A 14303-nucleotide genomic window follows, 5' to 3' on the forward strand; every position below is an offset into this window, starting at 1 on the left:
CATTATGAAGTACAGTTAAGAATCTCCTATCCATTATTTTGCTGTACAGTTTGGATTCTCCAATCCAGAATAATTATGTACAGTTCATATTCTCTCATCCATCATTGTGATGAAAAGTTCAGATGCTTTCATGCTGCATTATCATTTAAACAACTGTACACCATAACGCTTTCTGGAATAATGGATATGCTATAAAGTGACACTGGATACAAGTAATGTGCCTAGTAGTTAAATTAGTGAATCAGCATGGTATATGATGACAAATCTTATTTATAAGCTATGCAGCAAATTTTAAATTACTTTAAACATGGAACTAAATTTCAGCAAAGCAAATATTGCCCATATGAAAAGAAAGTCAATATTAGCTCACTGTCTAACAAGTTATGATACTTTAAATCACACAAGACGAGAGCTGTGGGGAAAAGGGTTAGATGATAACTCATGAGTCACTAATTCAGATCTTTAATTTTATAAAAATATAAATAACATGGATTATTGCTACTTAAAATCATAAACTCAAAATCATAAAGGCAATAACAACTATTAAAAGTGTTAATTTCTTTAAAAGATGCACTACAAAATGTTTGTTCTTATAATATCATACATGTTGACCTTGACATTGGCTGCCCAATGTCAAGATTCACGAAAACAAATACACGCTAACCGGCTTAACCAGCTAATCACTTAAAACGACCTTGACCTTGCTGCAGTGACCTTGACCTCTCAGTGATGAGTACACACGGGTAGAACACATAATTGTAACGGCTATTAGACATATGTTAAATTGCACAGGTACAAATTGTTGTAGTTACTCAAACTGAACAATGGGAATGTACACAATGTAAATGAAAGTAGCACTGTGATAAATAATCAAATGGATTTCAGGTTAATATACTACCAGGTTTGTACAAAACAGTAAACAATTGTTAACAGTGAATTGATCAGATGAATGAACAATTAGTTAGTGATACATAATTATCAACACATTCTTGATGACGACATCCAGAGGTCAAGGTCAGTTGTCTGGTTTGTCTGACTTTTCCTTGAGGCTGTGTTTGTTCCTGGCAGCAATCTGCAATTAAAGTTATGTCTCACTCTGGGGAAACCAGGTCTAATGCATGTGCATAAAGTGTCGTCCCAGATTAGACTGTGCAGTCTGCACAAGCATAGCAAGGATGACACTTTCCAGCATGATTGGATTTTCTTTAAGGAGAGGCTTCCTTTCGTAATTTTTTTCCATAAAAAGCGGAAAGTGTCCTCCCTGATTTGCCTTTGCACACTGCACTGGCTGATCGGGGTAGACACTTTACACCTTTGCTTTAAGCCCAGTTTTCCAAGAACACAACTTATACATTTTATGAACATAGAATAAAAGGATTGGAGGCACATGACAGCTAGACATCACATGCTCAATAAGGTCATAACAAAACAGGAAAGTTAAACATCATTTTAAAATATTGAATTTTAATAATGAGCAATCTAGCATTTAAAACTCCTGAATTTTACAAAACCAGCTAAAGTAACTACCCTTGAAATGCACTAAACCAGTAAGAGTAGCTTCCCTTGAATGACACTAAACCATTTAAAGAAGCCTCCCTTGAATTGCACTTAACAAGTTAAAGTAGCCTACCTTCTTGGTCCTGGGTGGCGGCTGTGGCATCTCCTCAATGAAGAATGTAGGAACCAGACCTCGCACACCATTGATCTGCAGAAAAAAAGAGGTTCATATAACGTGAATAACGAAAATGGCTTGTATTTTAAGCAAATGTATTTTTTATGATCTCCGACAATGTGATAAAAGCTCAATACTACCCTGAATCACATAATGTGGATTCAGTAGGAGACCGTGTAACAAACATGTCTTAAAGAGTGCCTATCTTTCTCTTGCATAAGGAGTGTGCACTTTTTAACTTTGTTATACTGTTTTAAATGACATGATCTTGTTTATTTGTGTGAACATTTTAATATTTGAGCAGGGCTGTGGAAAAACTGGTCTTAATGCATGTGCCTGAAGTGTTGTTCCTCATCAGCCAGTGAGGACTGCAATGACTTATCCGGGACGACACTGAATACACATGCATTAAGCCCCGTGTTTCCAATGCAAGGCTAATCTAAAATACAATTTTGCTGACAGAGGCGCAACCTACCTCGGCATAATAGAAACCATCCCCCCGCTGTCTGCCATACACTGTTATCACGTCCCCAGCGCTGAATGCAAGCTCACAGCTAGGATGTTCATACGGAGAATTCTTCGCTGGATCATAGTCATACACTCCAATAAACTGGAATAGAGCAGTTTGTTTTTAATCTTCATCTTTAAATGTAAAGGAAAGTTTTACAAACTAAATGTTTATTGCCAAATAAATATACAAAATGAACATCTTCAAATACAGAATAAATAACATGTAATTTGATTAAAAACAAAACAAAGCCTTAAACATCTTGCCAAGTCCATAAATCCAGAAATGAATGATCAAGACCAATAAGTCTATGGTATTGATTAATGCACATTTTTGTCTCCACAACATATGCATCACTTTGAATTAAAATACAATGAGAGAGTAAATTAAGTAAGAGCTATCAAGTAATTTTATTAACAAGGTGTACTAAACTGTTATTTCTATTAATATTTTTGTGGTTCACATCTATTTAAAAGGTGTCAAAATATAGATTTAGATAATCTTCTGTCCGATTTCAGTACATGTTACAGGCCTTTGTTTAACAAGAAACTCATTAATTTTTCACAATTTTAATGAAAGCTTAGAATTAAACCAAACTTATAATGTAAAACTATTTATTAGAAGCAGTTAAGTTGAAAAATTTGTAAAAACAAGAACATCAGTGAAACTGATGGATGTTCCACAATGATGTGCTTTGTCAATGTATGTGTTAATAAACACCAAAAAAATCTATTTTTAGCCTCGGTGACCTTGACCTTGACCCCAGTGACCTCAAACCTCATCAAAAGGTAGAGGTCCATACAAGGTACCTACATGCCAAATATGAAAGCGATTGGTAAAGTAATGAAGGCGCTATGAGAAATGGTAGCAAAAGTGTGACAGAATGAAGTCTATTATTAGCCTTGGTGACCTTGACCTTGACCCCAGTGACCTCAAACCTCATCAAAAGGTAGAGGTCCATGCAAGGTACCTACATGCCAAATATGAAAGCAATTGGTAAAGTATTGAAGGCACTATGAGAAACAGTAGCAAAAGTGTGACAGAAGGAAGTCTATTATTAGCCTCGGTGACCTCGACCTTGACCCCAGTGACCTCAAACCTCAGCAAAAGGTAGAGGTCCATGCAAGGTACCTACATGCCAAATATGAAAGCAATTTGTAAAAAATATTGAAGGCGCTATTAGAAACGCTAGCAAAAGTGTGACGGAAGGAAGTAAGGAAGGATTAACTGGCACCTATATGCTCCGCCGAAATTTTATTTCGGGGAGCATAAAAATCAGCAAAATGTCCATGATTGATGTAGTGCCATCATTGTTGTTACTTTATTATTAATTTAGTGCTGCAATTATTGAAGCATCATGATTGATGTAGTGCCACAATTAATGAAGTGCCATGATTGATGTAGTTCTACAATAGATGTAGTGCCATGATTGATGCAGTGCAACAATTGATTAGTGTCATGACTGATATAGAGCCACAATTGATGTAGGGCCACAATTAATGTATTGCCATGATTGATGTAGTTCCATGATTGATGTGCACCACAATTGATGTAGTGCAACAATTAATGTAGTCACATGATTGATGTATTGCAAAAATTGATGTATTGCAAAAATTGATGTAGTGTCATGATTAATATAGTGTGGTGATTGATGTAGTGCCATTATTGATGAAGTGTCATTATTGATGTAGTGCAGTAAATAATGTAGCACAATGATAGATGTAGTGATGTTATTGATGTAGTGAAATTGAAAAGATATTGGTCAAAATCTGCCCTATTGCTGTGATGGATGTACCAAAAGAGCCACGATTTATGAATTAAAACAGCAGTGAAGTAGTGCTCTGATTGATGTACTTTATAGGTGCTATCCCTACGTCTACTTACAGTTCGTTTCTGGCCTGACTTGTACTCGTCTACATTGAGTGTGTTGGTGAGGTCCATCTCCGACTCTGTGTCACTGTTCTCATCTGACGTCACCTCATCCACCCCCTCATACAGGATCTCTGACAGAGCGGACACTGACCCATCCACCGCCACCGTGACTATGCCAAACCTGCAGTGATTTTCCTCTAAAATTACGTTTTTTTACAGGCTGTTTTTCTCATCCCAAAAAGTACTATTTTTTCCAAAAAAACTGACCAAATTACCCCCCCCCCCTTTAAAAAAAGCCATACTTTTCCAACAAACTCAATAATTGGTTTCTTGAGTTTTTTATACACCAATATAATTCCTTTACACTTAAAATTATAAATTTTAAAATGCAGTTAAACATGCACTTATAAACAATTGGTGAACAATATCAGAACTGTAAAAAGTTTCATACTTGAGTTTACATCACCTTATTTAACTTTTATCAAACATTTTGAGTAAGTTTAAAATAGATAGACTTAAATATCCTAACCTGTGCTGCGACTGTAGACCCACGTTCTCTATGATGGCCTTGGACGCGTGGCGACCCCGCGGCTGTAATGCCAGCTTGTTGTCTTTGAACACCTGAATGCAGGTTATGAGACGAATTGAGAGAAAAAATGGGCTTAATGCTGTATATTTGAGCCATGTACTGAGAAATCTGGGCTTTATTCAACTATGCGAGTGTTGTCCCAGACACTTTCTGCATAAACTGGATTTTAGCTAAGAGCAGCCTACAAAAAATAATACATAAAAATGAAAGTGTTGTCCCTGACTTGCCTGCGCTGTCTGCACAGGCTAGTCATGGATAACTCTTAACACAGTTACGGTCAGCCCAGTTTTCTCAGAACACAGCTCAAATGTACAGCAAGGTAAGTTTTCAATTATCTAGAAATGTTTTATTATTATCCTATACATCTTGGAAAACAGAAGGAAATATGGAAGGTTTTTTGCTCCACAATCAATAAATATTTGACAAAATGGACCTTTTTTTCACATCCTGTGTATGTCAGTCAGTCACATCATCGTTTGTTTCCAAAATTGTCTGATCACGCTCTAAACCCACTTCTACTTTGCTTTCAACAAACTAAATTGTTGTTTGCTATTTGTGTATGCTATTTTTAACAGTATTTCAGTCATAACATGGCAGTCAGTTAAGCCTTTACCATGTGGAAATGTATTTTAACGCATTTGTAGTCCCTTAGAAAGTTAAATTTAATTTAAGACCTTTCTTACTAGATTCAAGTTTTAAAGGCTTTATTTCAAACCCATAGATAATGATAAGCAGCAAACAGCATCAAACCTGAACAAACTGCGAGTTACTCGCAGGCTGTTATGGTTTTATGCTGTTTGCACATAGCCATTTTCACTTTACTTCTGAGGGGAAAAGGGTTAACCTACTCACTTTGCCTGCATAAGCTAATTTACAAGTACTAATGGCACATACTTAAGCCAGTAACATTTGTGAATCAAAGTTTAGGGGAAAAAGACATGACCAATCACCAATAAACCAATTAATTTATGTTGCAGGCTTGAAATTGAACCCGCAATCCTATAATTTGTAGTCAGGCCCTCAACAAACTGAGCTAGTCAGCCTCTTACCTTATATCCAGTCACTCTGACGCCATTATTGCAGCCATTGTTGTTTAGGGCAACCGGTTGCCATGCCAACATCAAGCCATTGTGACCAATGATCTTCTCCACATGGAAGTTACCAGGTGTGTCAGGTGGTTGCTTCACGGTGGCAACAGTGTGTCGGTTGCCAGGCAGGTCTGTGACACCCCCTGGAATACCTGCATGGTGACCTAAAACAATCATGTAGAATACATTTTACTAGACTAGAGTAACTCGCAGTCTGTTCAGGTTTTATGTTGTTTGCTGCTCATCAGTATCTAAGAGTTGGAAATAAAGCCTTTAAAACTTGAACCTAGTAAGAAAGGTATTTAATTAAATTTAAGAAGGGACTACAAATGCATAAAAATACGTATCTAAGTGATAAAGGGTTAAATGTTCAAAATGTTCTACTATCAATACAAATGCCATTCCTGAGTGCATGATCTGACAATACCTCGTAAGATCTGGGAGGATTATCACAATTATTTCCAAACAGAGACCGTGATTTGAATCGTGACTCCAATTGTGACAGTGAGAACATAGCATTACCAATATGTTACCAATATGCTCAAAAAGGTCTTCAAATGACCAAAAATATATATTGTAATATTAAAGAATTACAGAAAAAGGGCTGTTTGTAAAACATGCATGCCCCCCATATGGGCTGTCAGTTGTAGTGGCAGCCATTGTGTGAATATTTTTTTGTCACTGTGACCTTGACCTTTGACCTAGTGACCTGAAAATCAATAGGGGTCATCTGCCAGTCATGATCAATGTACCTATGAAGTTTCATGATCCTAGGCCTAATAATTCTTGAGTTATCATCAGGAAACCATTCTACTGTTTTGAGTCACTATGACCTTGACCATAGACCTAGTGACCTGAAAATTAATAGGGGTCATCTGCCAGTCATGATCAATGTACCTATGAAGTTTCATGATCCTAGGCCTAAGCATTCTCGAGTATTCATCCGGAAACCATTTTACTATTTCGAGTCACTGTGACCTTGACCTTTGACCTAGTGACCTGAAAATCAATAGGGGTCATCTGACAGTCATGATCAATGTACGTATGAAGTTTCATGATCCGAGGCCTAAGCGTTCTTGAGTTATCATCCGGAAACCATCTGGTGGACGGACCGACATGAGCAAAACAATATACCCTCTCTTCTTCGAAGGGGGGAATAAATATACAGGAAAACATTTTCAACAGATTTCTACACAAAATGCTAAGCTATTTGAAAATCAAATCAAAGTTGATTTCTACCAAAAGAGTAGTTAAGGCTAGTTGTACATGAATATGAGCCTTGTTCTGTGAAAATGGGGCTTGTTCTGGGAAAATAAGGCTTGCTCTAGGAAAATGAGGCTTGCTCTGGGAAAATGAGGTTTGCTCTGGGAAAATGTGGCTTGCTCTGGAAAAATGAGGCTTGCTCTGGGAAAATGAGGCTTGCTCTGGGAAAATGAGGCTTGCTCTGGGAAAATAAGACTTGCTCTGGGAAAATGAGGCTTGCTCTGGGAAAATAAGACTTGCTCTGGAAAAATGGGGCTTGCTCTGGGAAAATGAGGCTTGCTCTGGGAAAATGTGGCTTGCTCTGGAAAAATGAGGCTTGCTCTGTGAAAATGTGGCTTGCTCTGGGAAAATGAGGCTTGCTCTGGGAAAATGGGGCTTGTTCTGTGAAAATGGGGCTTGCTCTGGGAAAATGAGGCTTGCTCTGGGAAAATGAGGCTTGCTCTGGGAAAATGAGGCTTGCTCTGGGAAAATGGGGCTTGCTCTGGGAAAATGAGGCTTGCTTTGGGAAAATGAGGCTTGCTCTGGGAAAATGAGGCTTGCTCTGGGAAAATGAGGCTTGCTCTGGGAAAATGAGGCTTGCTCTGGGAAAATGGGGATTGCTCTGGGAAAATGAGGCTTGCTCTGGGAAAATGAGGCTTTCTATGGTAAAATGAGGCTTGCTTTGGGAAATGGGGCTTGCTCTGGGATAATGAGGCTTGCTCTGGGAAAATGAGGCTTGCTCTGGCAAAATGGGGCTTGCTCTGGGAAAATGGAGCTTGCTCTGGTGAAATGGGGCTTGCTCTGGTAAAATGGGGCTTGTGCATGAAGTGCTGTCCTGGATTAGCCTGTGCATAAAGCCCAGAACAAGGCCCATATAAATTCATACAATTACACATTGAACAACTTTTTACATCCAATGTAGAACAAACTTGATGTATTTACTTCCACCAGTCACAGTCTAACACATCGACCAATCAGAGTACATTAACACAACTTTGAGTGAAACAAGGGCTGTTTGCAAAACATGCATGCCCCCCATATGGGCTGTCAGTTGTAGTGGCAGCCATTGTGTGAATACTTTTTTTGGCACTGTGAACTTGACCTTTGACCTAGTAAACTGAAAATCAATAGGGGTCATCTGCGAGTCATGATCAATGTACCTATGAAGTTTCATGATCCTAGGCATAAGCGTTCTTGAGTTATAATCCGGAAACCATTTTACTATTTCGGGTCAACATGAATTTGACCTTTGACCAGTGACCTCAAAATCAATAGGGGTCATCTGCGAGTCATGATCAATGTACCTATGAAGTTTCATGATCCTAGGCCTAAGCGTTCTTGAGTTATCATCCGGAAACCATCTGGTGGACGGAAGGACATACGGACAGAGGGACCGACATGTGCAAAACAATATACCCCCTCTTCTTCGAAGGGGGGCATAAATAAATGCTTAACAAAATTTTCTGAAACAAAAACCATGCAAGATTGTGTTTTAAAAGATATTTACACAGAATGGTGATCCAGTGAGACAACATGAATATGGACAACAATGCACTACCTTCCGAAACATCATTGATTTTCAAATCATTTTTGTGTTCTAACTCTGAATGACTCTCTATGGAATGTTCATGCCCATTTGTCAACTCGTTTACACCATTCATTAACCCTTCTATGGTGTTTGTGGACTCTATATCACCATATATAGATGCAGCAACTAAACAGTCAAGAAGACAACCACTTGTGTTAAGTAATATGATAAAATATTGGCGAAATGTTTATCAAGTAAAAAAGGTATTTCTGCAACAACTGTTATTACACCTGTAATAACTCTAAGTTTTTGGACATGAAAATAAATATTTTTGTGTGTGTCCTTAAATTAAGCTATAAATAATTATTATTTTGGTTACAAAAGTGGGTGTCGGAGAAGTGTCCCAAAAAAAGAGTAATTACAGTACATGTATATCAAAAGATAAGTAAACAACTGTATCAGCAAAACATTTTATATCTGCAATAATAATTTGTGCACAATAAACCCACACAATCTAGACTGACTTGCTATATTTTTCTTAATGTCTTTTGATTGTTTCTGACTCAGGTATGGATAACCAAGTTTGTTTGACTTTTGCTAGTATAACAATAAGAGGAGGTATATTTCACGTAACTAAGCATACAAACGATGTAAAACTCACCATGTGGCATAGTGGTGTATAGCCCATGAAGACTGTTGTACATCTGCGCTATCCTTTCAGGGCTTGCGTTCAGATGGGCGGGTATCGGGTGCTGATTCCTGCCCCTCCTATGAGGGGAGCTGGGCTGCAAGTAGCTCAGGGGAACCAATCCCACCCTCCCCCTCACTTCCCCTTCCACATAACCACTGTCATGCAAGGGTCCCGTAACCAACACTATGTCCCCCTCTGCCAGAGGTAGCTCCAGCCTTGGGTGTCCACTCTGGGAGAACACAGCCGGGTCGTAGTCTGCTATGGCAACATACTGCGTGGTCTTGTGTTCATGATCACCACCGTTTAAGTACGAAGTCAACGACGATCTTCGACCACCAGGAGGGTGGGGGGAAGGGGAGTGTGTGGTGCTGGAACGCAGGTGCCCGTGTTTGGAAGACAGCCGGTGTATAGGGGTGGTGCTATGACGTCCGGGATGGTGTCGAGGTAGGTTTGAATGCCCATGGAAGCTGGCGCGGTGTGGCGCACCCCGGTGGGGCTGTATGTCGGCGGAGTGGGGCCGGTGGGCCAGTGAGGGGCTGGTTCCGCGCAGGAGCTCTGTGTCGCTCACCACGGACATGCGCTCGAGGCTGTCGAGGGAGGACTGAGAGATGGAGCGCGCCAGCAAGTTGTGGTTGTGATCAGACTCTAGCCTACTCAGCTCCTCCACCAGGTTGGAAGCTTGAGTCCCGGACTTGAACTTCTTCAGCTCCTGAACGAGCTTCTTTATCAGCATGTCCTGACAAACAGAAACACTTGTCTTTAGTAATGATTTCACTCAATATAGTATAAAATGAGTCCTGCTCAGGGAAAATGCAGAATTTTAACACTTTGATATAGATAAAAATAAAGTTTATTTTATGTTTTGTAATCTGCAATTATTACATAAAATAGGCCTATTTTCAGATTGCAGGAGATTATGTTCTTTGGGCGATTTTTAACATACAAATATTTAGTGAAATATAATGATACAATAAAATACTATCAAGTTTGGAGAGGATTCCAGACTGTTTGGAGAGGATCCAATGTAGAGGTTTCCAAGCATATTTGGATATATGATAGCATATGGTAGAAACCGGTTAAATGCATGTGTGTTAAGTGTCGTCCCAAATTAGATGGAAAGTACCTGATGTGCAGACTTCACAGGCTAATCTGGGACAACACTTAAGATACAAGCATTAAGCCCCATATTCCCAGAGAGCTGCTGCAATGAACATGCTGTGTTCACTGCCTACCTTGTCATTGCAGAGGTTGGTCAGCTGTACCAGGCGTGTATGTGTGGTTGCCGGGGACGCACTCCTCTGCTTGTCTGCTGCCTGAAATCACCATGGCGATGGTTAATATATCAACATGGAGGCAGTCGCCAATAGCAACAGGTTAGACAGTTATGACACCAATGATATTAACCTAGTTCTGGAAAAACTGGGCTCAATACATTTGCATCAAGCTTCATCTCAGATTGACCTGTGTAGTCCGCAATGGGTAATCAGGGATGACACTTTCCGCTTTAATGATATTTTTTATAAAGGAAGTTTCTTCTTTGCAAAAATCTAGTTAGACAAAAAGTGTTGTCCCAGATTAGAGTAAGCAGACTCCACAGAAGCCAACACAGACTAATCTGGGATGACACTTAATGCACATGCATTGCGTATGGGATGACACTTAATGCACATGCATTGCGTATGGGATGACACTTAACGCACATGCATTGCGTATGGGATGACACTTAATGCACATGCATTGCGTATGGGATGACACTTAACGCACATGCATTGCATATAGAATGACACTTAATACACATGCATTGCGTATGGGATGACACTTAACGCACATGCATTGCATATAGAATGACACTTAATACACATGCATTGCGTATTGGATGACGCTTAACGCACATGCATTGCATATGGGATGACACTTAATGCACATGCATTGGGTATGGAATGACACTTAACGCACATGCATTGCGTATGGGATGACACTTAACACACATGCATTGTGTATGGGATGACACTTAACGCACATGCATTGCGTATGGGATGTCACTTAACGCACATGCATTGCGTATGGGATGACACTTAACGCACATGCATTGTGTATGGGATGACACTTAACGCACATGCATTGCGTATGGGATGACACTTAACGCACATGCATTGCGTATGGGATGACACTTAACGCACATGCATTGTGTATGGGATGACACTTAACGCACATGCATTGCGTATGGGATGACACTGAATGCACATGCATTGCGTATGGGATGACACTTAACGCACATGCATTGCGAATGGGATGACACTTAACGCACATGCATTGCGTATGGGATGACACTTAACGCACATGCATTGCGTATGGGATGACACTTAACGCACATGCATTGCGTATGGGATGACACTTAACGCACATGCATTGCGTATGGGATGACACTTAACGCACATGCATTGCGTATGGGATTACACTTAACGCACATGCATTGCGTATGGGATGACACTTAACGCACATGCATTGCGTATGGGATGACACTTAACGCACATGCATTGCGTATGGGATGACACTTAATGCACATGCAGTGTGTATGGGATGACACTTAACGCACATGCATTGCGTATGGGATGACACTTAACGCACAAGCATTGCATATGGGATGACACTTAACACACATGCATTGCGTATGGGATGACACTTAACACACATGCATTGCGTATGGGATGACACTTAACGCACATGCATTGCATATGGGATGACACTTAATTCACATGCATTGTGTATGGGATGACACTTAACGCACAAGCATTGCATATAGAATGACACTTAACGCACATGCATTGCGTATTGGATGACGCTTAACGCACATGCATTGCATATGGGATGACACTTAATGCACATGCATTGCGTATGGGATGACACTTAAGGCACATGCATTGCGTATGGGATGACACTTAACACACATGCATTGTGTATGGGATGACACTTAACGCACATGCAGTGCGTATGGGATGACACTTAAGGCACATGCATTGCGTATGGGATGACACTTAACACACATGCATTGTGTATGGGATGACACTTAACGCACATGCAGTGCGTATGGGATGACACTTAATACACATGCATTGCGTATGGGATGACACTTAATGCACATGCATTGCATATGGGATGACACTTAATGCACATGAATTGCGTATGGGATGACACTTAATGCACATGCATTGCGTATGGGATGACACTTAACGCACAAGCATTGCATATGGGATGACACTTAACACACATGCATTGCGTATGGGATGACACTTAATGCACATGCATTGCATATGGGATGACACTTAATGCACATGCATTGCATATGGGATGACACTTAATGCACATGCATTGCGTATGGGATGACACTTAATGCACATGCATTGCGTATGGGATGACACTTAACACACATGCATTGTGTATGGGATGACACTTAACGCACATGCAGTGCGTATGGGATGACACTTAATACACATGCATTGCGTATGGGATGACACTTAATGCACATGCATTGCATATGGGATGACACTTAATGCACATGAATTGCGTATGGGATGACACTTAATGCACATGCATTGCGTATGGGATGACACTTAACGCACAAGCATTGCATATGGGATGACACTTAACACACATGAATTGCGTATGGGATGACACTTAATGCACATGCATTGCGTATGGGATGACACTTAACACACATGCATTGCGTATGGGATGACACTTAACGCACATGCATTGCATATGGGATGACACTTAATTCACATGCATTGTGTATGGGATGACACTTAACGCACAAGCATTGCATATAGAATGACACTTAACGCACATGCATTGCGTATTGGATGACGCTTAACGCACATGCATTGCATATAGAATGACACTTAACGCACATGCATTGCGTATGGGATGACACTTAATGCACATGCATTGCATATGGCATGACACTTAAGGCACATGCATTGCGTATGGGATGACACTTAACACACATGCATTGTGTATGGGATGACACTTAACGCACATGCATTGCGTATGGGATGACACTTAACGCACATGCATTGCGTATGGGATGACACTTAACGCACATGCAGTGCGTATGGGATGACACTTAACGCACATGCATTGCGTATGGGATGACACTTAATGCACATGCATTGCGTATGGGATGACACTTAATGCACATGCATTGCGTATGGGATGACACTTAATGCACATGCATTGCGTATGGAATGACACTTAACGCACATGCATTGCGTATGGGATGACACTTAACGCACATGCATTGTGTATGGGATGACACTTAATGCACATGCATTGCGTATGGGATGACACTTAACGCACATGCATTGCGTATGGGATGACACTTAATGCACATGCATTGCGTCCAGATTTCCCAGAATAAGGCTCAATTGTACAAAGTACCAAATGATATTCATGGACTTGTAATGTCTTCATAAACCTTACATATTATTTATGGCAGAATATGATACATATATAAGGCTACTAGCAATTAACAAAATGTAGTAATTAAAATGTTACCTAAACATTCATCGATTCATAGAAGTTTCTACTTTGTAACAGACTTTTACCCAATTATCACATAGTCATACAAGATTCATATGTCATTCTATATTAGCTAAATATATATGTAATGAAACAAGTTCCTTAGGTTACCATAATTGTGACATACAATTTATGTAATAACATAAGTGCCTTTAAAAACAAGGGTGTAATGCATGAGTGTTTAGTGTCTTACAGATAGATCTTCATTTTTAGAAATAAAATAGATAAATATGGTTCATGTGATCAACATATCAGTTATTGACTTGAACAATTTTTCAAAGTACATGTAAATATCACTAACAAATAAAACCTTTGAAATGATACAACTTAAGGAGCTCATTTAAGTCAGTTATTTAAAAGAAGAAATACAAAGTAATCATAATAAATAAAACAAGCAAATTCGTTGAATTGATATCCCCCGCCAATATGCTTCTGGACACAAAAGTGTTATATTTGACACTCAAAAAAGCATCTTTTCAAGATACAAAGGGCCATAACTCTGTTATTAACAGATGGTGTACAATGACATTTGGAG

The 14303-nt window shown here is 39.6% G+C and overlaps 1 protein-coding gene across 6 annotated transcripts in view; it reads right to left on the reverse strand.

The window, feature by feature from the left end:
• Nucleotides 1-446: 446 nt before the first annotated feature.
• The window catches only part of LOC127856852 (centromere protein F-like), a 141142-nt gene continuing 127285 nt past the window's right edge, over nt 447-14303 (reverse strand). For 5 of the 6 annotated variants that reach the window (XM_052393000.1, XM_052393003.1, XM_052393001.1 and 2 more), the window contains 8 exons: nt 10423-10499; nt 9161-9926; nt 5691-5893; nt 4582-4673; nt 4065-4233; nt 2148-2282; nt 1631-1705; nt 447-1072 (listed from right to left, as the gene is read on the reverse strand). In XM_052393000.1, the coding sequence (XP_052248960.1) occupies nt 1016-1072; nt 1631-1705; nt 2148-2282; nt 4065-4233; nt 4582-4673; nt 5691-5893; nt 9161-9926; nt 10423-10499 (1574 nt within the window). In that variant the 3' untranslated portion in view covers nt 447-1015. Of the gene's footprint in view, nt 1073-1630; nt 1706-2147; nt 2283-4064; nt 4234-4581; nt 4674-5690; nt 5894-9160; nt 9927-10422; nt 10504-14303 lie in introns of all 6 variants that reach the window. The other variant, XM_052393002.1, reaches the window with a different exon arrangement.

This window comes from Dreissena polymorpha, chromosome 14 (assembly GCF_020536995.1).
Source record: "Dreissena polymorpha isolate Duluth1 chromosome 14, UMN_Dpol_1.0, whole genome shotgun sequence".
Lineage (NCBI taxonomy): Eukaryota > Metazoa > Mollusca > Bivalvia > Myida > Dreissenidae > Dreissena > Dreissena polymorpha.